Source organism: Apis mellifera, linkage group LG1 (assembly GCF_003254395.2).
Source record: "Apis mellifera strain DH4 linkage group LG1, Amel_HAv3.1, whole genome shotgun sequence".
NCBI lineage: Eukaryota > Metazoa > Arthropoda > Insecta > Hymenoptera > Apidae > Apis > Apis mellifera.
The window spans coordinates 11119238-11146719 of NC_037638.1; the positions used below are offsets into that span (position 1 = coordinate 11119238).

Below are 27482 nucleotides of genomic sequence, written 5' to 3' on the forward strand. Positions count from 1 at the left end.
ACATTTATATAATAATAATTAAAATATAATAAATTAAAAATAAATTATTTAATGTTAAATAAATTAAAAAATCTAAATTTTATTTTAAAAGTTTATTTTTAATATTCAATATAAATAAAAATAAATATGTAACATTGATTGTATAATATATTAAATTATAAAAAAATATTTATATCATATTTTTTTACAAAATATATATAAAAGAATTATATCTGTTTAATATATTTAATATCTCTATTATAATTATTTTTTTGATATAAAGAATATGAAAAAGTACGAAAGTAGGTTTTTTAATTTGGCAACACTTGTTTGGCTCGTGAACAATTCGTGATATTCGAGAAAACACGAAGTAGTAAGTAACTGATTGCGCGGGTAGACGTTAGTGCGTAGGATTTGTAGAGTATAATACAAAGAAAAATGGCGATGGCAACAACTCAAGTTAAAGGAAGCGGATGGCCGAGGAGAGCTAGTAACAGTTCGTTTGAAGGGAAAGTTGTACAGAACCAGTCTGTAACTATCAACAGGACAGTTAACTTGTAAGTGATAATCAATATGTGACTTAATTACATTATTTTTTAGAGTTAATGTTTTGACTGCCTCTCCTGTAGAACAACTATGGCCGGTTAAGAGACGCTAGCAATTAAAATTATGTTCCTAACACCTTTCAATGCATCTTACATGGTACAACCATGAGACGGCTGTTCATCTTTTCGTTAAGTACACATGGAAATTTTAAGCAATATTTCATTGAAATCATTATTATTAAAATTATTATTGATTAATGATTTAATAATTTATTTTTGCTTATATTTATCGTGAAACATAACCAATTATTTTAAAATGCCATGAAAATTTTCACGTAATAAAATGTTTTCTATAAATTATTTTCTCACAATCCATAATATATATATCTTCGTTGAATTAAAAATGAATTAAATATATGATTTTTTGCTTAAAATTTCCAAACATAGAATAAAATGATGTCTTTCGTGCTTTATTTGCACAAAATATAAGCTTCTGATTATAAAGAAGTTGAAGACATTTAATTTCCATTAAATTATATTTATATTTACCAAAATTATAGCCATCATATATAATGTACATTGGCCTCTTTTATACATTGAATGTAATCATGTTTGCGTATGAAAATATGTTTTGTTATTTTTTATAGTCACAATAATAATGTGACTCTTAATTTATAATGCGTATATATTTGAAGAAATAAATATATTGTCATAGTTTATTATTTCTCATATATTAATTATTTTGATATTATGTATAAAAAATATATAAAGCAAACAATTTTAAAAATTATGATTATAAGATTATATATCTCTTAATAGATAAAATTATAAATGTTTATATTTTTTTTATTAGTAAAATGAATTTTTATGTAAGATAAATTTTGCAAAATAATATTTTTTTTATATTCAAATTATCATAAATGTATTTGTTATAAATAGTTCATAATTGTATTTATTTGTTATACTTTTAAGAGATCACATAACGTGCACAGATATTGTGAATATTTTAAATAATCTTTTATAAAACAAAATTTTAATAGAATATTACATTTGAGATTTATATCTTTTACTTACTGCGACATTAATAATGTTTTAAAAATGAAACAACATCCTGAAGAATGTAACATATTTATTATATAAATATATTTATTTACAAGATATCATTTATAAGTGAATAATAAACTCAGATTATATAATGTAAAGAATTAATTGTATAGGTATAAGTATCTTAATTACTTATTTATATTTTGATATTTGGCAAGTTTATAGTTATATACTGTTTAAAGATATTATTAAAAATTATTACAACATATTTATTTGGTATGAAAATTGTTGTGATTTATTCACATATAATTTATAAATTACAATATGTCAATGCATATGTCACAATATATTACATAAAAAATATTTTTTAAAAAAGATAAATACATGTACTATATATTTCTAAACAAATAATATAATGCATTTGATTACTTATAATTAATGTAAACATGTAATATTATAAGTAATATAATGATTTATACAAAACATTTATATTTAATATTTTGTATTTTATAATTAAGTGATTATTACATATGAGATCTTTATGTAGAAATTTAGTTTTTCAAACAGAAATTTAACTTGTTACTTGATAAATTGATAAATATTATTAAATAATATTGTATTTGTAAATCATACAAAATTATCAATTCTAGCACTTATTTACAATTTTATTATACATATGTGTATATATATAAATATATAATATATATATATATACATTTTTTTTATTCAATGTATATACATTTTTAAATATAAAAAATGTCAGATATAAAATGATGATTTAAAATATTATAAAAAAATCTTTGTATGTTATTCCTCTTGCTTGCATGAGCACAAAATAATATTTTTTGTCTTGTATAAAAATGTGAAAATTAATATAAGGTTTGCTGGGGACAAAATTATATATATGTTCAGACTATCTAGTGCATTGTGAGTACCTGTATAATCTTTATCATTATATATTGTAATATTTGTGAAAGTGATGTTGAAGAGACTGGATTTAGTTACTGAAGGATTACATAAAAAGTAAGAACCTAACACAAAAATAAAACTCATTTATCATAGATATCCTTTGACAAACTATACATTTGGAACAAAAGAGCCACTCTTCGAGAAAGATCCATCTGTACCAGCAAGGTTTCAGCGTATGCGAGATGAATTCGATAAAATTGGAATGCGTCGCAGTGTTGAAGGGGTTTTATTGGTACATGAACATGGATTACCACATGTTCTCCTGCTCCAATTGGGAACAACTTTCTTCAAATTGTAAGTATTATTGTGGTATCAATCAAGTATATGTGAAAATTCAAAGAACAAATTCAAAATTAGAAAATTATTAGAATTATCAAATTAATCATTAGATTATGAGTTATTAGATATCATGGAATTTTATTTAACAATTTTTAGTTTTCTCATATCTCTAAACTTGATTATAAAAAATCTGTTAAAAGATATAAAAATATTTATATATTTTTATTTATTATTTTTTAGACCTGGTGGAGAACTAAATGCAGGAGAAGACGAGGTAGAGGGCCTGAAACGGCTCCTTACAGAGGTAACAGTTAGCACGAAGCCTTATGCTACCTTATATGGTAGCTAGGAGTGGCACTTTGATATGTTAGATTATAACACTGTTTAAGGATCAATTGTATTCCTACAGATATTTGTAGAACTTATGTAACCGGGCCTGTAGCTCAAAATAGGGAATTTTATTAAATTAATTACATTAGTATTTATATTTTTAGTGTGCTGCATGCCCGGACATTTCAATGTTTATAGTTATGAAATTATAATTTTTTACATTATACATATCATGGTTAGCTAAGAACATTGTTCTTGTGTCACTCGCTATATGTTAATTCAGAAATAGAAGAGGCAAGACATGAAGATTGTAATACTATGACAAGAAGACTGTATTTTATATATCATTATCAATTTTTTGTTGTAATTCATTGAAAAGACAAAAAGTACTTAAAATATTTAGGATTATGATTCTTCTTCATATAACAAATAGGCAGTTTTTTAGATTTTATATTTACTAATTTATCAAATTTTTGATTAAAATGATAAACGTATGTACAACAGCTGTTTCATTTAATTAGGTATCTGTAAGTAAAAAAAATCGGAAGTATCTATAAATACTTTTAATTTATATACATTATATAGAAGGAACATAGTAGGTAATCATTGATCAAGTTAAATTGTTACCCGAATAAAATTATACACCCATCTTAAATAATGTAAACAATGTACATATGTCAAAATTATGTAACCATGTTCTTAGTGAACTGAACGAAGAAGATTGTATTTTGATGTATACACAGTATAGTAGAATTGGGAAAGAGAAAAAGAAAAAGAAAAATAACTGATACTATAATATTAAAATAATTTTCAGACCTTTGGGCGTCAAGATGGTGTTAAACAGGAATGGGTAATAGAAGATACCATTGGAAATTGGTGGAGACCTAATTTTGAACCACCTCAGTATCCTTATGTACCACCACATATTACCAAACCGAAGGAACATAAAAGGTTGTTTCTTGTTCAACTGCAAGAGAAAGGTAATATATTTTTTATTTATAATTATTATTCATGATTAAAAATATATTATCATATTGAGATGTAATAAAATCCAATATTATGATATAATTATTTTTATATTTTTTAGCTCTATTTGCAGTACCAAAAAATTATAAATTAGTAGCTGCACCATTGTTTGAATTGTATGATAATTCACAAGGATATGGACCTATTATTTCCTCCCTACCTCAATCTCTTTGCAGGTAATTATTATACAGTAAATTTTTGAATTTATATCTAATCATTTTTTTTAAATTATTTTATTTTATATGTTGCAGATTTAATTTTATCTATATGTGAAAGAAGAAATAAGTGAGAAAGTAATTTTATTTAAGTTAACAGAAATTAACTATTATAAATACAGTATGTATGAGATGATGAGTGAAACTGCAAAAAACCCTGTGTTCTATGTATAATATAATATGCACTAAAAATTAAATCATTTTTTAAGTAGTACTTATATAATTCATTAGCACTTTTAATTTACATTCCTTATAATCTTATTTCATATTAATAATAATAATTTATAATATTATTCGTATATCAATTATAATCTAATTTAAATTTGTGATATTTATATTTATTCATAAGATGTACATAGATGTACTTTGCCATTTACATATAATTGTGAAGTGTTTTAATTTTTTATTATAAAATTTATTATAAAAATTTATATATATATAAAAATAATACATAATAATTATATTATATATAAGATTATGATAAAGATTTATGAACTTCGATATTATAGAGATAAAATTTATGATTCATAACAAAAATTGTTAATATTAATTATAATTTTAATAAATAAGCATCAAACGCGATTTTTTTGTATACAATTTTTATATTTGTTTTGATCTTTAGAATTGATTTTTCAAAATATCTTATGAATATTAACACTTTGTATAATAATGTATAATATAAGAAAAATTTATAATAATATTTATAATAGTAATATAGTATATAATTCTATACATTCAAAAAGAAGATATGTAGTTTTTTAATATTTATTTTAAATACGTTATATTCTATTCTTTGTTGAAAATCAAATATTTTTAAGTAAAAAAAAAAGTACGAAAATTTATCTTTATAATTTATCTTATTTATATCTATAAACTTATGGTTTGAACCGCCATTTTGTATTTAGCAAAGATAGGAGCACATGTTCTTATTTACCTGAGTATTCAGGAATATTAGACATTCATTTGAAATGTTAGAAGATTGTGTTTAATATAACAAAAAAGCATATATATTAATACACAAAATGACACAAGATGAATCAATCATGACAAAGGTACTTGTAAGAGTAGTAAAATTTTATATATTTTTATTTCAATTAGTAAAATTATCTTATCTTAACCTGTATTTAATTAAATATAAATTAATTTTTTCATATATTAGATACAGAAAGTAGAGGATACATTAAATGAATCTATGTATAAATTAGATATGCTGACAAAAAAACTTAAAACAAAATTACTCACAATGGAAACTCGTGAAGAGTTGGAAACACAATTAGAAGAAATTAAAGAGGTACTTAAAAAGAATGAAGAAAAATTAAAAAAATTAAGAAAACAGAATACAAAATCATTCATGATAGCAGCAAGCATAATTTTTGTATGTTTTCTGCTCTATGGATTATATTTAATGTTTTATGGAACAATATAAGATTTTTATATTATATTATATTTATATTTTTTGTAATTTTATTATTTGAAAAATATTATCTTCTATATAATCTGAATTTTATATTAATATGAAAAGTTTTTTATATATTACTATTTTGTATTATATTATCAATATTGCCAACATATTTTCTTATAAATCAAAAAAAAACAATTTATTACAGCAATATATTAATTTTTTTTTACAAATATATGTTCAAAATTTTTTTAATTCATAATCAAATATAAGTATAAACATAAGATAACAAATAAGATAACATAATTTTTCAATAAAACTGATATAGCAATATGTTTTATTTACATTGCATAAACAAATTAATTTCATAATATAAAATATAATTGTCTTACTATATAAGTAGTAAAAAAAATTTTAAATTATTTATATTACATTATTTGTTTTTACAACAAATTTACAGTATTTAACTGAGAACAGTTAAGTTATTGAAGCATTGTAAATAATATTATATTTTAATTTATAAACATATGAAAGGGTAAGTTAAAATTTATTAATCAGTAATCAAATCATATTGTGGAGTTCCAGCACGACGACTTTGCATGTACTTAGCATGAATTTCAGTATCAAGATAATTAGATCTAATAGCAGGATTTTCTTTCATGGCAGATCTCCATTCCAACTGTAATTTTAAATAATAAATTAGAAATTTATTATTTATATATTTTAATATAGAATAAGTTCATGCTACACATTTACTAAATATTTTACCAGTCTTTTAAATCTATCATGTGGTATAGTAAACTGATCTCCACGTAGCATTTTAATTGTATTGGATCTTTCCCACCATGGCCATATCATAAAATCTAACATGCCAGGAGAATTACCATGAAAGAATGGTGTACCTCTTGATGCAAGTTCTCTTTCAAAAAGTTCCAACTCTGATAAAGCTTCATCAAATATATCTTGATCTATAGATGTATTAATAAACAACTGAAAAATAAATATTTATATTTTAATTCTAATATGTTATATTTGTATTTTATAAATAAATTTTATGTATGAAAAACAAATACCTTACACATAGTATTTATAACAGAATTAAATCTACCAATTAACAACTTATCCTTAGCTCTAGCTAGAGGATCATTAGGATATAGTTTGTTTTGTGGATATGTATCATCCAAATATTCAGCAATTACAAGACTTTCATATAATATTTCTCCTCCTTCTAATTCTATACATGGAACTTTACCCAAAGGACTTTTTTCTAGTAGCCAATCAGGTTTATGAGTCAAATTTACATAAACAACATCATGACTATAATAAAAAAAACTGCATTTACTCATATTTTAAAATAATTTACGAATAAAAATAAAAAAAATAAAATAGATGAGTGTTCTATTTAAATTAAATAAGATATGTTTTTAATATATAAAGAAAATATAAAAAATTAAATTATAATTTTAAAATGTTAATTCACTTACGGTATATGTTTCGCGTCAAGTACTAAATGAATTCTTTGGGCATATGGACAAAATCGCATACTATATAAACGTATTTTTCCAGGTACAATGGGTGGAGCAACTGATCCTAGAGGATAATAGAATAAAAAGAATTATTTTTTAATTATATCAATATTAAGTTTTAATAATATAATCTTACCGATAGTCAAATGTTTAGAACTCATTTCAATGGTATAATCGATAAGGAACTTCTAAGAATTGTTCGGATCAATTGCAGAAATATTTTTTTACTGTGAATAATGTTTCACATTTTCCTGCAACCTAAGTGGTCCAAGAAATGTTGATGATGATTCAAAGTTCTCCAGCTTCAGGTTATATATCTGTTTTAATAAGGATTACGATCTCTTCAAAATTTAATATCTAAATATAATTTTTTTATTACATAATTTGTTTCTAAAATCATTTTAATTATGATAATCAAAATATGATTATTACTAACTCTAATCTTTTTTCATTTTTTTCTAAATACTTTGGAGAATTTTAAATTTATAAAAATTAAAAACTGAAGGTTAGATTTACACTTGACAACTTTAAAAAAAAAAGATTCTAGTATTTAGGGAAAAAATTTTAAAAAATTGTTTGTTTAATTAAAATTATGGTATTATATTAAGTTTTGATATCAAATTATCAGTTCAATTAATAAATATTGTTAAAATTAAAATTTAAAGTGACATTATAAGAAAAATATAGATAGATAAATATATAAAATATATATAGATTTATATAATAATCTTATAAATCTATATTTTTTAAGAGAATTTATATCCGAAAAATATATTGGTTATATTAAACTTTAAATATTGTGATTTTTTTATTATAATCATTTAAATGTTCACACTATGTATGAATATATAAATAAAATTAATTGTCTTCTTGAAATTTAAATATTATATTATATTATATCAGAACTTTAAAGCAGTATAAAATAGAATTATAAATTAATAAATAATAATTAGAGATCAGAATCATTTTTTGATATCTTTGAAGAAAATATTTTTGTTATTTAAGAATGCTTAAAAAATGATACTAATATTTAATTCGTTACTTTATTTTATCTTGCTTTTAAAAAGATATTTTTAAAATTAAAGAGATGGCGTTAACAGTCAATTTTTCTTTGTTCAATCATTTGCTTTTCTTATTTATATTAGTTTTTGGTAAATAATTACAAACGAGGTAAGGAATATTACTTGAACACACATTTCTATTTCAAAACTATGAAATTAATGTAAAAAAATATATGTCTTACTTTATAATTTATCTTTTATTTACTTTATAATTTATCTTTAAAATGATAATTTTGCAAAATAGAGTATATTTTTATATAAAATATGACGCGAATATTTTCTCCTTATAAATCAATTTTTATTTTATTTTATTTTATTTTATTTGTTTTTTGTGAGATATGTAAAATATATATATATATATATATATATAGGAAAGCATTTATTAGAGAAAATTTTAAATATATTTGAAATTTAACAAAAATTTTTTTTATTTCGATTGATTGTATTAATTTTTCCTGATTAGATTGAATATGATTTTTAAATTCTATTTTAAATCGTAAATAAAAATTTTTTATTTTTTGTATAAGTTAATAATCCAAAACATAGAAAAGCTATAAGATGAATAACCTATAAAACCTATAAATTTATATTATTCTATTATTTATATTATTCTTTCATCTATGATTGAATTTTTTAGAATAGAAATTTCTTTTTTTTTTTCAAAATTGCAAATTTAATTATTCAATTAATTGATAAATCTTTTTGCATTTGTTGATGTACATTTTTTATTAATTATTATTTATTAGTTAAATCGAATATAATTCTTAATTATAATTTAAAAATTTAAAAAGTCTTAAAAGAAATTTGGATAAAATAAAAAAATAATTTAATTTGACTAAGTAATTCATAATAAAATGATTTAAATGTAATTTAAAAAAAAGTAGCAAAAGAAATCCAAGTGTGACATAATTAAAATAAAAACAAATACAAATGATTCATATATTTTTTTAAAATATTGCACGTAATGATATGCAAATTGTTTAATTCTTAGAATAATATATTTATGGATATTTTTAAAGAATCAAAATAAATATAATTGGTATAATTAATAAATTTTATTATTAAAAAGAATTGACGTTTGTGGAAAACAAATTTAGATTGAATAAAAAGCATTTATTTCTATCTTTATCTAATGTTTATAAACTTCAATTGTTTATAATTTAATAAATAAGTTTCAATCAATATTTTTGCATTAATTTTTTTATTTTAAAATCGATCTTTCATGAATATATTAACGATTCGAAAAATATACACTACGTGATACAAAGTAAATTTAATGATCGTAAAATAGAATTCTTATGTTATAATCATTAAATCATTTTGCATGAAATAATTTAAATGTGAGCTTTAGTGATTATACTTCGAATGCCTCTATTCTATGTCATGTCGTAATATAGGATATCCCCTCCAGAAGGTAAATGGAGAAGTCAAACTGTCGGTGTGCTTCTCTTTACCTGACCGCCAGTCACAATTTCAAATTATCCAGGACGAGTTGTGAGCTTTTTTTCGTCGCGCGTGTTTCCACGACAGCGTGATGCATTCTCGCGCATTTCTATTTCTTTGTTGTTCGTTTCTGATGGTAAACCATTATTGTTGCGAGGAAAATGTCACTAGTGTCACAGAAGAAAACGCGTTAGCGAAATTAGTCAAAATGTTTTCAAAACCCGGGGCATTCAAACGAGTAAGTTTTAAAAATTATGTATTTTTTTCAATATTGTTGAAAATATAGAATATATTGCAAAAAATATTGATAAAGAAAATTTTCTCAAAAAATAGTTTAAATTTTCACGTAACAGATGCAATGATATTATTTGTTTGAGGGAATATAATTATAATAATCATTTTATAATGATTTTTTCTTCGTTTTTTTCATAAAACAAAAATTTTGAAATGAACTCGAGAATTTTTATTCCTATTTTAGACGAAATTTAATTCTTCATATAAATGTACGTTAAAACATGCATACATAAAAGCAGAGGCGAAGTTTAAATTGATCCATTATTAAAAATATCAACAATTTTTGTTGCACAACGAAAATTGTAATCAAGGAATATATATAATTTGAAACAATTATTTTTTAAATTCTAATAATTATAAGAATGTCATAATCCATATTTTAATATTGAAAATTTCAGATTAATATATTTTGTTGTGATAAAAATTTATCAAAATTAAAATTAATTTTTTATTTACATCTTATCAATTTTTTTATAATTTTTGTGTTAAATCAATATTTGAAAATCGTGAAAAGATACAAAATGTATACCACATACTTTGTATTCTTAAATGCAATGAAGACGTCCAATTGACTTTCAGATTAACGCAATACTCGGTGAAAATTCGATCGAAGAATCTTTTACTTCTTGTCCAAAAGGTGAGGAAGGCCTCGAATGCAGAAGAGCTGAGGCCAGGCGATCCGTCGACTGTCCTCAAGGTAATCGTATAAGGATTTCGAAATTTTACGCGCACAATTATATATACAAAAATAACACATAAATAAACAAATATAAAATTAATATATTAAGAAAAATAAAATATTATACTTCACATTCCAGCTAGATAATCTCGATTCTATATTACAAATAAACACATGACTTTCCGTGATATATAATAGAGATTCTAACCTTGACATAGCCACTCCCAGACATTGTTTGCTCATGTTAAATGCACACGATCGCACCAAAGCATAATGTATGAATTAGATCTATCGTTCAATTGAACGAAACACTATTTTTCGCGTTTTATTGTATTTATTTAATTTAAATGTTTTTAATTTACGTTTAAACGTAATATGATATATAAATCATTTTCTATTGGACGAATGATAACAATTGAGAAACAATTTTATTTTTATTTTGAAAAATATGAATATAAATAGCAAGATTGATTGGAAGGTTATACGGATTAATGAAAAAAATTAATTATGATGGTTCTTTAATTAAAAAATATTAAGGAAAATTTAATGGCTAGTAATAAATAGAAAAAACGAAGTGTTGTGAAGCATAATTCAATGCATATATATTGCATAATGCTGCAAAAGTAATGAAATACTGTGCATTATACTGTACATATATATTCTTGAAAATATTTAATTGGTCATCAGTGCAACAGTGTATTATTGCATATTTATAAAAAAATACAAAAAAAAAAAAAAAGAAAATAAAAACTCATATTCATTTTCTCTTGCTTAAAAATATTTTTCATCTTTCTAATTAATAATTATATTTTTAATTATTTCAAAGAATGTAACATTAACCCTTCGCGGTTGAAAGATTGGATACCAGGCTAGTAGCACACTTTCACTAACAATAACTCCAATAAAAAATGGTACAGTTGGTAAAGATTTTATTAAAATTAATCGAAATATATATTACAGCCAATCTTAGCTTCATATCGTTTGTGTACGTTATTAAAATCATGTAAAAAGTAATAATTCATTTTTCTTTGAAAAATAGAAACTTTAGTTTCTATTTTTACCTTAAAGATCGGAATATTAACCCCTTGAGAAAAAATTGGATAGATGCCTGAAGATGTACTTTCACCATGTATCATTATAAAGTCGCTTTACTTCTGTTTTTTAAATCTTTATTTATTAAAAATCATTTACAATTTATGGAAATTATTATCATCAAAATTTAATTTGAAATCAACTTTAAAAAAAGTGTAATAAAATAAAATAAAATTAAATTAAAACATATTGATTTAAAAAAAAAAATGAAATTAAAATTTTTTCCAAAACAAATTTATATGATAATAATTGAATCGTTTAAATAATCATTAATTATATTTTGTTTAATTAAACCTTACTTTTCAGCGATAATAGAAAATATAATCAATATAATGATCATGGAAGATCAATTTTAATTTAATTAAATTTATTTGTAATTTATATCTAAAATAATTAATTATTTCTAGAATAAGAAAAATTTATTATTATAAAACCTTAAGCAATTTGAAAGCAGAAAATTAAACGTTCATTTTTACGCGTATCCTTGCAATTTTTTTCCAAGAGAATAATTTATAATAATCAACACAGTGCTTGTGTATTCCATCTTACATCTCTTCCTTTCACTATTCAACGATCAAGAAACTACGATTTAGCAAGTGAACTATATACAAGGCATGTGTGATTTTATCGAACCATCTAATTATCATATACAGAATGCAATTATTGATCTGTTTGAATTTTTCAACAATGCGTTAATTTCTTACCTTTTCTTTTTTCATAATACGTATTTCTTTTTTATCATATCAATTAAAAAAAATGTTCATTTCAAGAAAAAAATAGATTATAAAAATTGAATGTAAAAAAGAATTGTGTGAATAATTGTATCAATTAAAAAAAAATGAATGGCAAATATATATTCCGTGATCATAATGTTTAAGAGAACAGCGACTTGTCTTATTTTCAGTTCTAGTTATTAAATAAAAAATACACACGTGTGATATACGATACGTTTTACCTGTGTTCCTCTTCTTTCCCCTTTTCGTTATGGTTATTTAACATAAGGAGTCGAATATCTTATGATGCAAGCACGTTGCTTTGGTAATGGAATTGCAATCCGTTATCGAGAAGAGTAAATGGAAAAAATGAAATATGTGGTGTAGAGAAATCACTTCTAGTAAAAATATATTTATATTTATAATTTAAAAAATAAAATAGTAATAAAGATAATCAATTATTATTGAAAGATATTTTTTTTTAAAATATCTTTTAAAATATTGTATATCTAATATTATAAATATTAAAAATAAGAGACTTTTAATAAATTAAAAAATCAGGATCAAAAGATATAGAATTAAATTCTATCCACAAATTATCTAAATGCAAGTTTTTGATTTAAAATAAAAATTTAAAGAAATAAAACTGAAACCTGAGAAAAGTATCATTTTGTTAACATTGTTACTGATTCATATAATTTTTTACATTCAATTTTTACAATGATTTATCTATTTTTCTGTGTAATCGAATAGAATATTGATTAAAAATAAACGATTTTGCGAATTTCATTTTTGATCATTAATGTTTCTTCTTGTCTCTTTCCAGGTGATTGTTATTGCTACAATTGTGCTGCAGCTGGTCCTGAGTTATGGGCATCCTGTTGTCGTGAAAGCTTGCGATGCTGTTCGCATCTTGCAGCGGCATGTCGTACCTGCGACCATCCAACGCTATACCCATTTTGCTCAAAACATTTTAAAAAATGTCTCGTCGAATTGAAAAAGCAAAATTAACATCCGTTCTTTGCGATACGATTAATTTTCACCACAAGGACAAATAATCGAATGAAACGTGAGAAAATAGGGTAACTAATACAGGTTATAACAGTTTCTAAACATTGAATTATAGAAATAAGAGAAAGAATATTTCAACAAAACGAAGATACATTTTTAAAAACACGGTTAACAACTGTAACCATGACCAAATTTTATAATATTTTTACACAACTATAAATTAAATCCGTACAAAATGATAACACGAATGAAATTCGCGTAGGTTAAGTTAATCGACAATCGTATCTTGCATAAGTTGAAAGTTTTACGCCGAGTTTCTAAATATAGCGCTTATCTTTCGACCCGTTAAACTGGTCCCCGTTTCAATTTTTTTTTTGTGCTACGTTACATTACGCACCAGATAGGGTAACGCGAAACGTGAGATGCCGTGATAAATCGTACCTGAACTCATGTAAAATTCGTGTATTCTTTTTTTTTTTCTTTCGCGAAATATCGAAGAGGAAGAGGAAACACAACGGTGAATTCATCGAAATAGAGAAGCAACAGAAGGGAAGACATATGTCGATATGTCCGTAATAACAGATTAGACAATAAGATAACGTTTTTACTATGTACAGAAAAAAAAAAAAATCAATAAAAAAGAAAAGAATAAGAACAAAAGAAGTATTAGAATTTATAATGACGAAATTCTTGAGCGTTCATAGGTCAATGTACAAACATAGTAAAAAGTTAATGTACCTCCTAAAGACTAAACGATCGCAGGCCATTAATCCGCCGCTTTTTTTTTTGTATCTTAACGATTATTGAGAACATTTGAGTTATGCAGTTACTGTCCAAGCGATAGACAAAAAGTAACAGACGGTTTGACAAGTCGCACATTTACAAAATACCTTGCCAATCGAAACGTACGAAAAGTAAATACAACGCTGCTTCGAGAAAATTTTTTTTCTCTTCGACGGATATTTTTTTCATTCATTTCTTTTTTTTTTGTTTTTGTTTTTGTTTTGTTTTTACATGTAACATTAAAAGCTGACAATTCGAGAGTACAAATAATAAATCATCACTCAAAATACAATCATTGATAAGCTTTATTTGTGTAGTCTTCAGAGTATTTAGTAATCCGTACTTTTTTTTAAAACTACTAAATCCTATAAATTGTGGGGGCAGAGATACTTTGATCAAGTAGCCAGACTTAAACAATACGGAATTAATACGAATTTGATTTCATTTCTTCTTTTTTTTCTTTTGTTTCTGGACGTAAAATTTTCACGTTTAAAGAATTATTTTATACATCTTTTTCTTTTCATTTTTCGCATTTTTTTTTTTTTTCAAATCGTTTACTGCATCCCCACGAAATATCGGACCTCGTTTCTTTACACAACATTTTATTTATTTTTTTTTCTCCAAATATCTTATATAGAATGCTATTCCGCGAAATTCGAAGTTCTATATTGCTTTACCTATATATATTAAATCGAATTTTCGATTCGTTTCATTTTCTTTGCTGTTTCTTGTTCCATTTGTTTCACACTACCGCCATACGTGAAACTTCTAGCATAAGTATTTTCTCCTTTCTTTCGTTTTAATTTATTCTTTTTTTTAGCAAACAAAAATTTTTGTTTCTATTTCCCGTTTTTCTCTCGTGTTTAGTATATAAAATTATAGTTTTGCACTTGAGAATGCTCTCAGTTCTTAAAACAGCACCACATAGAGGTGAAAGACAAGACTAGAAAAGAAGATAGGAAGAAACGTAGTTACTCTTTTTTTTCCTTTTTCGTTTCGCGTTGCTTGTGAAAAAACAATGTAATGTGACTTTTTTTTTTTTTTTTCTTTTAAAACTTTTTCCCACTTTTGCGTATTTGAATTCATATTTAGAGGAACGTAATCAAATCATTATCTACGTTTCGACGAATCGTCAATAAACACTAAACATCTTGCGCGATTTCGGCAGTCATAAGAGTGATGATGCTGCGCGCGCATCTTCACTTTTCTTTCGTTTGTTTTTATTCTTAATTAATATAGCAATTGATCGCGAAGCAAGGGAGGCTGGTGAAAAAACGCAAATGCTTAATACATATATAATATAATAATATAGAAATAATTGATCCTCAATTTATATATAATCATAACACATTATATATATAATATATAATTAAGATATAAATGATTGCAATAATTTTTATTGGATCAGAGTTTGGTTATTTAATTTTACCGTATTAAATTTTAATTTAGATTTTTTACAGGATTAATAATTATTATGTTTATCAGAATAATTATCATTAATATGCAAAATTAAAATTTTTTAATATGAATAATTTAGAATTATTAAAATTAAATAATTCAACTCAAAATGTTTTAAGTCTAATACAATTCCAATTAAATATTAAATGTATTTTTTTTTCTTATCTTTTTTCTGGAATTTCTTGAAAAATAAAATTCCTGAAATTAAAAAGTTGAGCATATATATATATGTATATATACGATAATTGATTAATAATATTAAATTAAGATATATTTATGTATAATTATTGTGCGTTAAATGACCATGCACTCTCTCGCTTCACGTAATGACGATAAAATATGAATAAATCCGCTTCTTTCATTTTTATCTTTTCTTTTTTTTTTTCTTTTTTTTTCTTTTTTTTTTTTTTTTACGATCAGAAGAATAATAGCGGTAGCGTCCTGGCAAAAATGACAATTGACAACGATGATATTACTTCGATTCCTTTACATAAAACACAGATCTTGATCTATTATGCGATCGACTTATTACGGTGTACATGTATATCAAGTATGAGTTCAAAATCTATCACGAAGTACAAAGAGAGATTGATTATGCTATTTTTAGTTTATTAACTTGTATATACCGAGAAATATCAAGACTACAGTTAACTATATATTTAGTGATTCGGAAATTGTGACCAAGATCGGTTGGTTAGCCAGTAATCAATGAAAAATCAGATTATTTAGAGTAGGAGTGGTAATAAGTATTGCTTGGGATGTGTGTCGGAGAGATTTTGTTTTCACTCTTTCTTTCTTTCTTTTTTTTCTTCTTTTTTTTTTTTTTTTTTTGTAAAGTGTAGATAAGTTTTTTTTTTTCATTTTGTTTTTTTTTTGTTTTTTTTTTTTCTTTTTTTTTTCAGAAGAAAGGATTTCATAAAAACTTGGCATTCTGCCACTTCGTCTTTGTTTTATCCTTTGAGAAAAACTTTGGGTAAATACGATTTGTGTTAAATTCATTAAATACTTTTACATCAATGTGACACATGAAATCAGTCGCGCAATCATAAGTAACTTACATCTTTGATGATCGACAGATTTTCTTTTTATCTTTCATTTTTATTATATATATATATCTTATATAATATATATATTATATATAATATATATATATATATATTATATATATTCTTTTTCGTTTTTTCTTTCATTTTTTTTTTTTAACATATTCTTCAACAAGAAAAATGTTATCACAAAATTCTTACAAATTATGCGCGAATGACACTCATGTCACTATTTTTTAAAAACATACTGAATACTTATTCTTTATCCTTTTGCAACGATGACAAAAAAAAAAAAAAAAGAAAAAGAATCGTTACTCTCACACCCACATTCATATCTTGCTGACTATATCAGCGACACACATTTTCTTATAAAGATCATTTTTTTCCCCTTTTTTTCTTATTGAGTCTACAACTTTCTTGTTCTTACTCTTTCTCTTTTTCAATTATTACAACCGCCTTAAAAATATTTCACTGTTTGAAGAAAATAAAGAGATATACACAGAGTACAGGTACCGCCGATGATTACAAAAATTATTCAAACTAGCGACAAAGATCGATAACTGTAATATATCAAGGGCCTAAGAAGATCCCATTTTTTTTTTTTCAACTTTGTTGCTTTACGTCACATAGTGTTCACTTTCTCTCCCACATTCTCTTTTTTTCGCATTCTTTCTCTCTCCACTTATTACTATTGTAAATCAACCAATTTTTTTATAATCACGTAACACTTATTACTTAGTGCCTTATAAATGTCCACTTGGTTCTGTAGATATAATATATATAATGTAATAATTGAAGCAATTATATTCATTTATGTGCGTCCGAGTTATTATGCACTTAATCCAATTAGTTGATTGACATTCACCTATTATTCGCTTGCAATATTATTAATTTCAACATAAGATAATGTGAAAAAAGCAGATATTGCTCTTAAAGAAATCAATTTGAAAATTGTTTGCTAAGCTTAAATTATGAACAGTTTTTCATTTTCTCTTTTTGAAATCACTAAGATAATTATTCGTATATTATGTAACCGAAAGTTAAAGTTCTTCAAGACGATAAAACATCTTGTAAAAAGTAAATCATCAAATCTTTCAGGTAACAATCAAAAGTCACACTCACACATCAATGTATATTCACAAAATGATGGTTAAAATATCCCATTTTCACATAATACAGGAAATATCTTGTCTATTCTTCCAAGTTTGAGCTCACTTTGTAAATACAGATGCCAATCATGCATCGATTAGTATATTATCCTAGAAATGTTACAAAGATGTAACATTCCATCGAAGATTTCCATTTAGTACGATAATGTGGAAAAAGAATATGAGTATCTTTGCTTCTCAATATTCTTAACACAGCTTTACAGTTTCATTTATTTGCGTTTAGTGGTCGATGTTTAAATGCGTTCGGTTACGTTTTCCAATTGTGTGGATGGGCTCGAGGTGGAGCCTGATTACCCTGTGCTTGAGATGCTTGTGATGGAATCATATCAAGCAGATATTGACGTTGCAAATCTGCTGCTTGTCGTTGCAATTCAGCGAGACCTTTTCCACCAGCTTGCGCCATCGCTAATTGATAAGGATATAATATCGAGGTAAATGGTGGCATCATATGAGCAGGAAGAGGTTGATGAGGTGGCAGACCTGGTACAGGATTTTTTGCCAGTTCTGAAAATGGAATCAATCACGTTTATTTTTTAATACATAATTTTTAATACATAATTTATTAATTTTTAATTAACAAAAAAATATATAATATATACCTCTAAGCAACTGTTGTTGCAAAGCAGCTGCAGCAGCATGATGTGGACTGAATTTTCCACTTTCTGCTAATTTAACCAGAGGATGTTCTTGTAGCTTAGGTGCTGGTGGAGTTGGTGCTAGCGTTGGTGCTGGTGGAACTTGAGGTGGGGGGGCTGGTGGCGTTGCTACTCTTCTCGTAGGAGTAGCTGCTTTAGGAACTGGTTTAGGAGCTGGTGGATCTGGACTTGGACACGCTGCTTGTGCCAACCTTTGTTCTATTTCTTGTTCTTGTTGTAATGCTTTTACAAACGCTGTCTTTAATCTATAAATATATTAATTAATATATATTGTAATATTTATTATATATATTGTAATATATTAATACTATAAATTGTAATATATTAATTAATATAATAAAATATATTATTTAATTTTTCATAAATTTTAAATTACATACCGATTAGTATGCTCTGCTTTGAGAGCCTTTTTAACATTAGTCGTTACACAATGTTCACATATAACTCTAGGATCGCGACCTGCTGGTGGTCTTTGAAAAGTTGCATGTTGCACTCGTGGACCTTCTTTCTTGCCACCAGTTATAGGCTTTTCCCATTTCCATACAGGTGTGAAATCCGTTTTACATTGAGTACATTCGAAAGGTTCTGGAGGTGGTGGAATAGCAGGTTCTTTAGTGATGAAATCAACTACATGTTCCAGACCCACCAAATATATAAATTCCGTATTAGACGGATTTGGCACAAAGTGCATTTCCGGTGGTGGAGGTTTTGGAGGTGGTATTTGTAACAAAGTCTTCTCAAGTTGTTTTCTTAAAGCCAATTTAGCAGCTGCTTGACGTTGTGCAGGTGTCTGATTATCATCTCTTGGTCTTTCCTATATTTTAAAAATAAACATTACATACATAAAAAGTATAAAATAATAAATTTGATTGTAAGTTCTCTATAAAATAAAATTTCATTGTTATAAGAAATATAAAATAGAAAATAAGGAAGGAAATGGAAGCATAAATGGGTTAAATATAAAAATAAAAAAATAATATGATTATTAAGGCAAGAAAAAGTCGGCACAATATTTAATAAAGAATTAGATTGATAAGAGACTAAACATATTTGACTATAGTGGATATACCTGTTCTGAAATCACAGGTGTGCTTAAGGATGCGGTGGTTTTATTTTCTTGAGATCCAACAAGCAGCTTTGTGTTTACAAAAACACAATTATGGTTATTTACAAAGTTCACAAATAATGTAAACAAGTATTTGTAAAATATAATATACATTTGCATAAAGTTTAACAACATCTTTTAATAATATCTATTCATAACAATTATATGTATTTAAATAAAAAAAGAAACAACATTTTATACCTTACTTACTTGATGTGCTGGTGTAGGTGTTGGATCTTTTGTGGATCTTTCAGTTCGATCTGCAGGTGCATGATAATTTGATACATTTGATGTTGCACTAGGAGGCCTGCCCCTAGGATGAGGTGGTTGTGGTATGACCATATTAGGTGGCATTCCAGTACTAGAAGTAGAACTTCTACCAACTGTAGGTGGTAGTAACATTCCAGGTGGTGGTGCATGTAAACTACTGCTTCTGCTTGGTGCAGGTTGCCCTCTAAGCAATGGTGGTGGTGCTTTGCCTGTTCTATGACTGAAAACATATATATATATATATATTATTTCAATAATCAATTATAAAAATCCTTTTAATTACTTTTATAGATCAAAATTTAATAAAAAATTCACCTATGAGGAGTTGGTTGTACTGTAACTGGCGGTGGTAATTTACTGGGTACTTTGGGTACAGCAGCAATATTTTCTTTTAATTGTTGAGATTGTCTTAATTTTTTCAATAATACCAATTTCATTTCCTCAGATCTAAGTTCCTCTCTTAATTTTCTAAGTGTCCTCTCTCGTTCAGCTAATTCATCTGATGATAATTCTTTTATTGGAGGCAAAGGAGGCATATCACCTAATAAATAATAATTTATAATTAATTTAATTATACTAAACTTTTATGAAGTATAAAATCAAATATAATATGTATTTATTTTTAATTATTAGCTAAATAATATTGAAACTATAAATAATTATGCTATTTTTATAATTAACCTTCATCACTATCTGCATTTCCATTAACATAACCATTTATTCTACGTTCATCTGGAGTTTCTGCATAACTTATTTCAATTCTAGGTCTAAGATTTCGGCGTGTTTTTCTATCATCTCCAGATTTAGGAGCTAAAATGCCTCTTGCTGCATTCTGAATGTTTCGTGCTTCTGGCATATTGTTATCCACATTAGGATTCGAAGAAAAATGAATACCTAAATCTAATGGAACTCCTACATCTGCAGAATTAACAGTGATCGAAGGAGAATTTCTCCTGCTACTGCTGCTGAAAACATATATTACTTACTGAAAAATTATCATAATAAATTTTATAATTTGGTAAAAGAAACAATATAAAATTATAAAATATTATAAGATATATATCAATATATAATTAATTATATATATTATATGTAATATGTAAATAAATATATATTAAAAAAGGAAACTTAATAATATAAAAGTTTCATTATCTTAGAAGAAAATGATCTATTTCCATATAATAATTTATAATTAATGATGAATTTACTTTTTTTAAAAACCACATAAAATTATACAATATTTTAATATATCATTTTTTTAATAATTTTTTAATATATTTATAAATACAATACATAAGAATAATTTTATGTTGGCATAATTTTCAATAATTTTCAATGATATATCTTTGTATAATATAATATAATTAATTAATTAATTAATTAATTTAGAATTTAAATAAAAAAGAGAAATCGAAGTTTCTTTTAATTTACCTAACACTCAAATCCACTACCGCATCCCCGTCCAAATCCATGGCTTCCATTCTTTCAAATACAGCAATTCTATAAATCACAAAGTAATTGTATGAAACGCAAGTACTTATTTATAACTACGATTTAATTATTTCATTTCGATTGGATCGATTTTAACAATAACACGGCAAATATATGTATATGCTAGTAAAAAAAAAACGACAAACAATTCAGTACGAACGGTGAGACAGCGTTTCGCAATGTCGAGATTTGAAAGCGATAGAAAAGATTCACTGAAATAAAAATAACTGTGTTACCAAAATTTCCGTTCGAGCATTTCGTTCATATGCACCGAAACATCTTCCCTCTTTATTTCGAACAGCAATCGTCTCAACTTGCAAAAGACGCAATCACAACACAGTAGCACTACCGGTAACGCGATCAACTCGCGGACTAAAACGCGCGATAAAAGATCGTGTTCGCTTGCAAAGCGATCGGCCGATATCCACGGAAGCAATGTCCTAACCTAACCTCCGTGGAATTCAAAGATGTTCAAGGAAGGATATATTTTCTTCGAGATCGTACACGAGGAAGATATTGGCGCGCTTTGTAAAGCTGTCGGCAGCACTATATGTCGCGTGCTTTTTGCTTTCTTTCTTTCACAAATTTTTCGCAAGGAAGTGGTGATACAAAATCGAAGAATTGAATTTGATGCTTCGGAAGTGGCGTCTCGGCACAATGGCAGCTAAGCGTAGCGGTACAAGACTGTGGAAGGGGGAGAGGGGTGTCCTGTACCGCGAGGGGAGAGGTACGGTCGCACATTAATTATTTCTCCCCTCACTCCGCTGACGGTCTACCCCCTACCACACGAGTCAGCCACTCACCCACACGAGCGGCATCGGAACGGGCTAGAAACCAATCTCTTTCTCTTTTCCTCCGCCTCCCTACCACTGTTTCTCTTTCCCTCGTTCTCTCTCTGCGGATTTTCCCGAATTTCGTCTCCGTACTTCTCCCTTTCCCTCACTCCTCCCGCACCCTTATGCCCTACGGGAAATCGATTTTTCGACGGAGTCCCCACTGCCAGCCTTCGCGACTAGAGGGACGAAGAAGTTGCAATGTTTTTGCAACGTATTTGATATTGTCCACGCATCTCGTAATTACTATTGTATCAAGAAACCAAACGCGACCTCTAGGTAATACGACTCTATTTATTTTTAATTTTTCTCATATTTAGATATATATTATACATCGAATAATTATTTCCATCGAAAAGTCTGTTTTTAAAATTTTTTATTTCCTGCAAGCTCACTTTTAGATTATCTTTAATGCAATTAACTAGTTCACGGAGTTTCTCTTAGATCTCCCGCCTTGCACACTTTCCAGATCACGTGACAGTATAGGATCTCTAAACTCATAAATTGATGTCAGCATTTTTCATTCATATTTTATAACTTTGCTGTTTGACTAATAAAGAAGTAACATATAAAAGTAAATAATTTATGATAACATTCATATTTGTTTTTTATCAAATATACTATAATTTTGCTCAATTTATATATCAATTTCTATTTCATTGTATTTTTCGCTTCAAATTTATTTATATTTTTTGCAAAAATGTTAAAATTATGAAAATTTATTGTATGTTTTTTTGCTATATTTTTTTTCTATATTAAATTAAAATTGTACGTGAAATAAATAGTATTAAAATCCATTATTATATGAATTCTAAAGTAATCTATGACAATTTTGGACTTTCTTCCTAACCTAATAGACATATATTATCATTATAATAAATTAGTAAGCCAATTTTATTATCAAATAAATTAACAAAAAGAAAAAACAATACATAATCGTTCATATTGAAATAATTTAACAACATTAGAGCAAAACTATAAAAATAACAAATAATAATAATCATGTAACACTGATTGATATCAATTCAATGTTCCATATTTTATTTTCAATGTAATATAATATATTATAATATAATTTTAATATTATATCAAATTACAAACAAAAGTAGTAGAATTTATTATTCAAACAATGAGAAAAAGAAATTAAAATCATTTGATAGTAATTAATCAAACATACAATTGAAAATGTAAAACTCAAATGTGTGAACGAGCTATACATGAACGCTCACTGGCAACGTGTGACGCCAGCTCGCACAACACGGCGACACGCGACTCTTTATATTTCCGCGTGCACAACATATTTGCTACTACATTGATAATCGCACCTTCTCTGGAATGATGCACGAAGTGTTTTGACCCCCACACATGCCTATGTCTCCCACATTCAGGAAGACTCACGTACCTGAGAAGAGATCAATCAAGAGTTGGTCCAAATTTGTGTAAATCGCTTTGATAAAGTCAATTATACACAAAGTGGACGAATAAATGGGCAGACTAGTAGATAGGCTGCACAACCAAGCAAGCAGGCAGGCACGCTATTAGGTAGACAGTTAGGTAGGCAAAGTGGTCGGTCGCTTTCCACTCCACTTCACTTCATTCTGCGATATATTACTCTATACTATCGCTTACGTACAATGACATGGCGCACACCACATACCGCAGTCAGTGTACGCATACACTTCACTTCTCTCAAGTATCCCTCCCTATCACAGGCACACTTCACTGTCTCGCGATCGTGCACGCACGATTTCCGCATGTTTTCATGAATTTTTTTCGCGTAGCATATCCATACATCGTTTACCGTGATTTTCACTTTACTTAGTTTGTATAACAACACGAAAACAATACATACAGCTCGGAGGGATGACGCGTACCAACGGTAACCGCGTGAACGATTGTCACGATCGTGAATCCCAGACACAACCTTGAGCTGCTACCTTCCGCGCAAGGAGAAAAAATTCACACCGCCTCTGCGCAAAAATTAACGAGAGTGATTCAATATGGCGGCCTTGTCCGCCGTTGATGTCTTCCCCTCCTCCATCGCTCGTTTCGCCGGGCATCGTCGCCGTCGTCACTCCCCTGCCCCTGTCTCTGTCTCTGTCTCAGCATCGGAGGTGTAACGTCGTGGGGAAAGTGAGGACGGGGTAGAGGGACGCTGACTGACCGGGAAGAGGGGGGAGGGAAGTAGACAGTGGATCTTGTCGCCCCCGTTGGCCCCCGGTATCGTTTGTCGGGAAAGCGCCGCCAGCTACGGGGCTTACCGGAAGCACCCCACGGACTTTGTAAATGCGCTACGAAAGGGGCTTGACAGTCGTCTAAACAAATCCACGTGCTTCTGCGCATTCCCTTCTCTTTCAAACTTATACCGGTAACCGCCAATCGGACAACAGCTACGACATATTGGAGGGCATTTCAAATCAAACTAGCTTTAAATGAGCTGTAACAATCACGAAATTATCGATCTATGGAAAATTTCAGCTCGATATCGATATATTTGAAATAATACGATTAATTACTTGAGGATACTACGTAAATGATACTACGAAATTTATAGTTATTTTTAGATATTTTTAGTAACTTTTAGATTTAAAAATGTATTTCGTCATTGCGTCTATTTATATCACGATAATTATATATTTTAAACTTGCAAAAAATAATGCAGATGGAAACATTATCATATAATTAAGAATTAACATTAAAAAATATAATAAACGGATTAATTATTATAAATTAAAACTTTATATAAATTTTTAAAATATTTTTTAAATTACTAGCGGGAACTTTTCAAAGAAGATTTCAAAAATATTTCAGACAAAATTATTAAAAATAAATAATAATTAATAATTAATAATATAAAATAATATAAAATAATATATATATATATATATAAAATAAAATAATAAATAGTAATAATATATCCTTTATTTTTTTCTTATTGATTGTAGATTGATGTTAATAGATTAAAAACAGAATTTTATGCCATGCACAATTTATTAATCGATCGATACATTTTTAAAAATTGATTGATACTTAAGAAAACATTTGATTTTTATAATTGAAGATGTAAAAATCATAGACCGGTGTACAATGTTCTATGTTGGAGTTGAAAGAATACTGATATTTTCTTCTTCTTTACGCGACAGTGTTAACGATTTTGCATATTACAAATGCATGTACGGTTAATGTAGTCTATTTACGAAAGAAAAAGACAAAGATTAACAGAAATGGACAGTCATTAACGATTGTGGACAATTACGATACAGCTGCGTTACAAATTAGTTGATCTCCATCGTTCGTGACAAAATCGTTCCAATGATCATTTCTTGTTTTTTGTCAAATTAATTTCCAGTTATATTCCACCGTATCATCATCGTAACAAATGGAAGAATTTTTTACGAAAAAAATCGATCTTTTTTTTTTTTTCTTCAAGGTATGGTCTGCATCTGCATTTAAATTGTTGTATTTCTTCAGACCAAAAATATAAAGGAAATCCCTGTGTCACGAATGATAGGAAAAGCCTGGAAAAGATGTTGCAACTTGGTCGGAAAGACAACAGATGCAATACACGAGAATATTCACAAATACACATATTTCGCTGCAATAGATATGCTTAATATATTATAAGCATGTCATTGTTTTATATAATTTAAAAGCAGTTAAATAAATATATTCAGACAATTGACAATTCGACAAAAATCAATTTTTAAAAATATATATTTGAAATTTTAAATTTAAAAAAAAAATATATTTATAAATAATATATATAATTTATATTAAATCATATTTGTTGTTTGTTTATTATCCAATTGCTTCAATATTTTTGTGCATTTTGAAATGGTTCATTAAAATGAAAAAAATATTCTTTTACAGCAAAATACATATATGCATGCAAATACATGTGTATATTTTGGTATAGTTATATATAATATACATTATATATATTAAATATCTATATATAATATATATTGTACTCTATACAAATGTATGTTGTATGAAATGTCTTTCGACCATTTTCGTTGTCCAATAATTCCCGCCTACTTTGTCACCGAGTTGTTCGCATGAAGAGAATGTTACAAAATCAGGTACCACGTTAAATACCAACGAATATACAATCAGTTTCGTAAACCTTCTGCGGCAATGTATATACACATCGATAACCGGAATAGATATATATTCCGATATTAATTGCTTTCCACACTTCGTAAACTTTCGCTTCTCTTTTTTACATTATATCGTTTTAATTTTAATTAACGCACGATGGATTCCGTTTTATTTTTTTTTTTTTTTTTTTTTTTTTGGTTTCTTTTCTATTTCACATTGCTACACAAAGTTTAATCATAATAAACGAGTGTCTAAATGTGTAAAAACGAAGAAATTGGACCTTAAAAGATTGTAGTTGATAATAAACTTTTGTCGATAATTGCCTGTACAATAGCAAAACGTTGCAAATCTATTTAACATATAATCCCATGAATAGTCGCGCATAGAATAAATTCGATGCACTATGGAATATCGAAAATCCTCTCGATTAAGATTAAGATCGTATTACTTATCTTTTCCTCTTCCTTCAAATTCAAATTAATTTGCTTTTTCATTCTCTGTTAGATCCTCCGATAGACTCTCTTAGTGTCGAAACGAGCGTTCTCATAAGACAGGCAGAAACACACTCGCAAACTTATCTACTATGCACTGTAAACCGCACTCATTGGCGTTTAACAAGTGTAAACAACGAATAACACGTTTATTGGATTCCTATATATCGAATTATTTTGCAACTAAATATTTTGACACCGAGAGAGTCAAATAATCTTACTGAGATACTTATCTGAGTATCACTTGTTGTTAAAACCTTTTTTGTTTATAAAAAAAACAACTTTTGCAAATCGATGAAATATTAGAAATTAAATAATTCTGTAGAATAACTAGAACATCTTGTTCAATTTCAACGATGCGAGATTAATTCGGCATTCAATAGTGAGAGTTCAATTGTGTAAAGCATAAATAAAACACCTGTTGTTGTTCAACGCATTCTCTCTACATCAACAGACTATTCGCATCATCACCAAGAA

The 27482-nt window shown here is 26.7% G+C and overlaps 5 protein-coding genes across 18 annotated transcripts; 3 read left to right on the forward strand and 2 right to left on the reverse strand.

Moving 5' to 3' along the window:
* Window positions 1–322: 322 nt before the first annotated feature.
* Window positions 323–4610, forward strand: LOC552140 (cleavage and polyadenylation specificity factor subunit 5). Its single transcript, XM_624519.5, has 6 exons — window positions 323–536; window positions 2631–2831; window positions 3057–3120; window positions 3961–4126; window positions 4234–4348; window positions 4424–4610. The coding sequence occupies exons 1-6, from the start codon at window positions 418–420 to the stop codon at window positions 4443–4445; spliced, it is 687 nt and encodes a 228-aa protein (XP_624522.1). The 5' UTR covers window positions 323–417; the 3' UTR covers window positions 4446–4610.
* Window positions 4611–5259: 649 nt separating this feature from the next.
* LOC107964502 lies at window positions 5260–5833 on the forward strand. Its single transcript, XM_016912388.2, has 2 exons — window positions 5260–5439; window positions 5547–5833. The coding sequence occupies exons 1-2, from the start codon at window positions 5410–5412 to the stop codon at window positions 5811–5813; spliced, it is 297 nt and encodes a 98-aa protein (XP_016767877.1). The 5' UTR covers window positions 5260–5409; the 3' UTR covers window positions 5814–5833.
* A 351-nt stretch (window positions 5834–6184) lies between these two features.
* LOC552118 (pyrimidodiazepine synthase) lies at window positions 6185–10778 on the reverse strand. Of its 2 annotated transcripts, none has more exons than XM_624498.6 (6): window positions 10647–10778; window positions 7449–7629; window positions 7271–7376; window positions 6860–7103; window positions 6555–6776; window positions 6185–6465 (listed from the first exon to the last, which is right to left on the reverse strand). In XM_624498.6, exons 2-6 carry the CDS (start codon window positions 7471–7473, stop codon window positions 6337–6339), a joined length of 726 nt encoding a protein of 241 aa, XP_624501.1. In that variant the 5' UTR covers window positions 7474–7629; window positions 10647–10778; the 3' UTR covers window positions 6185–6336. The 2 variants fall into 2 exon arrangements, with proteins under 2 accessions (XP_624501.1, XP_006569695.1); XM_006569632.2 differs by lacking the exon at window positions 10647–10778 and adding an exon at window positions 7749–7836.
* Window positions 9715–14872, forward strand: LOC725848. The gene is made up of 3 exons (XM_006569633.3): window positions 9715–10054; window positions 10690–10807; window positions 13421–14872. The coding sequence occupies exons 1-3, from the start codon at window positions 9908–9910 to the stop codon at window positions 13603–13605; spliced, it is 450 nt and encodes a 149-aa protein (XP_006569696.1). The 5' UTR covers window positions 9715–9907; the 3' UTR covers window positions 13606–14872.
* Window positions 14873–16232: 1360 nt separating this feature from the next.
* LOC552094 (transcriptional repressor p66-beta) lies at window positions 16233–24744 on the reverse strand. 13 transcript variants are annotated; one of them, XM_006569622.3, is made up of 9 exons: window positions 23739–24744; window positions 21521–21589; window positions 20771–21054; window positions 20405–20630; window positions 20021–20309; window positions 19784–19849; window positions 19095–19528; window positions 18658–18959; window positions 16233–18562 (listed from the first exon to the last, which is right to left on the reverse strand). In XM_006569622.3, exons 2-9 carry the CDS (start codon window positions 21568–21570, stop codon window positions 18306–18308), a joined length of 1908 nt encoding a protein of 635 aa, XP_006569685.1. In that variant the 5' UTR covers window positions 21571–21589; window positions 23739–24744; the 3' UTR covers window positions 16233–18305. The 13 variants fall into 13 exon arrangements, with proteins under 13 accessions (XP_006569685.1, XP_006569686.1, XP_006569684.1 ...); XM_006569623.3 differs by having other exon boundaries at window positions 24266–24737; XM_006569621.3 differs by having other exon boundaries at window positions 23816–24737.
* Between the last annotated feature and the right edge of the window lie 2738 nt (window positions 24745–27482).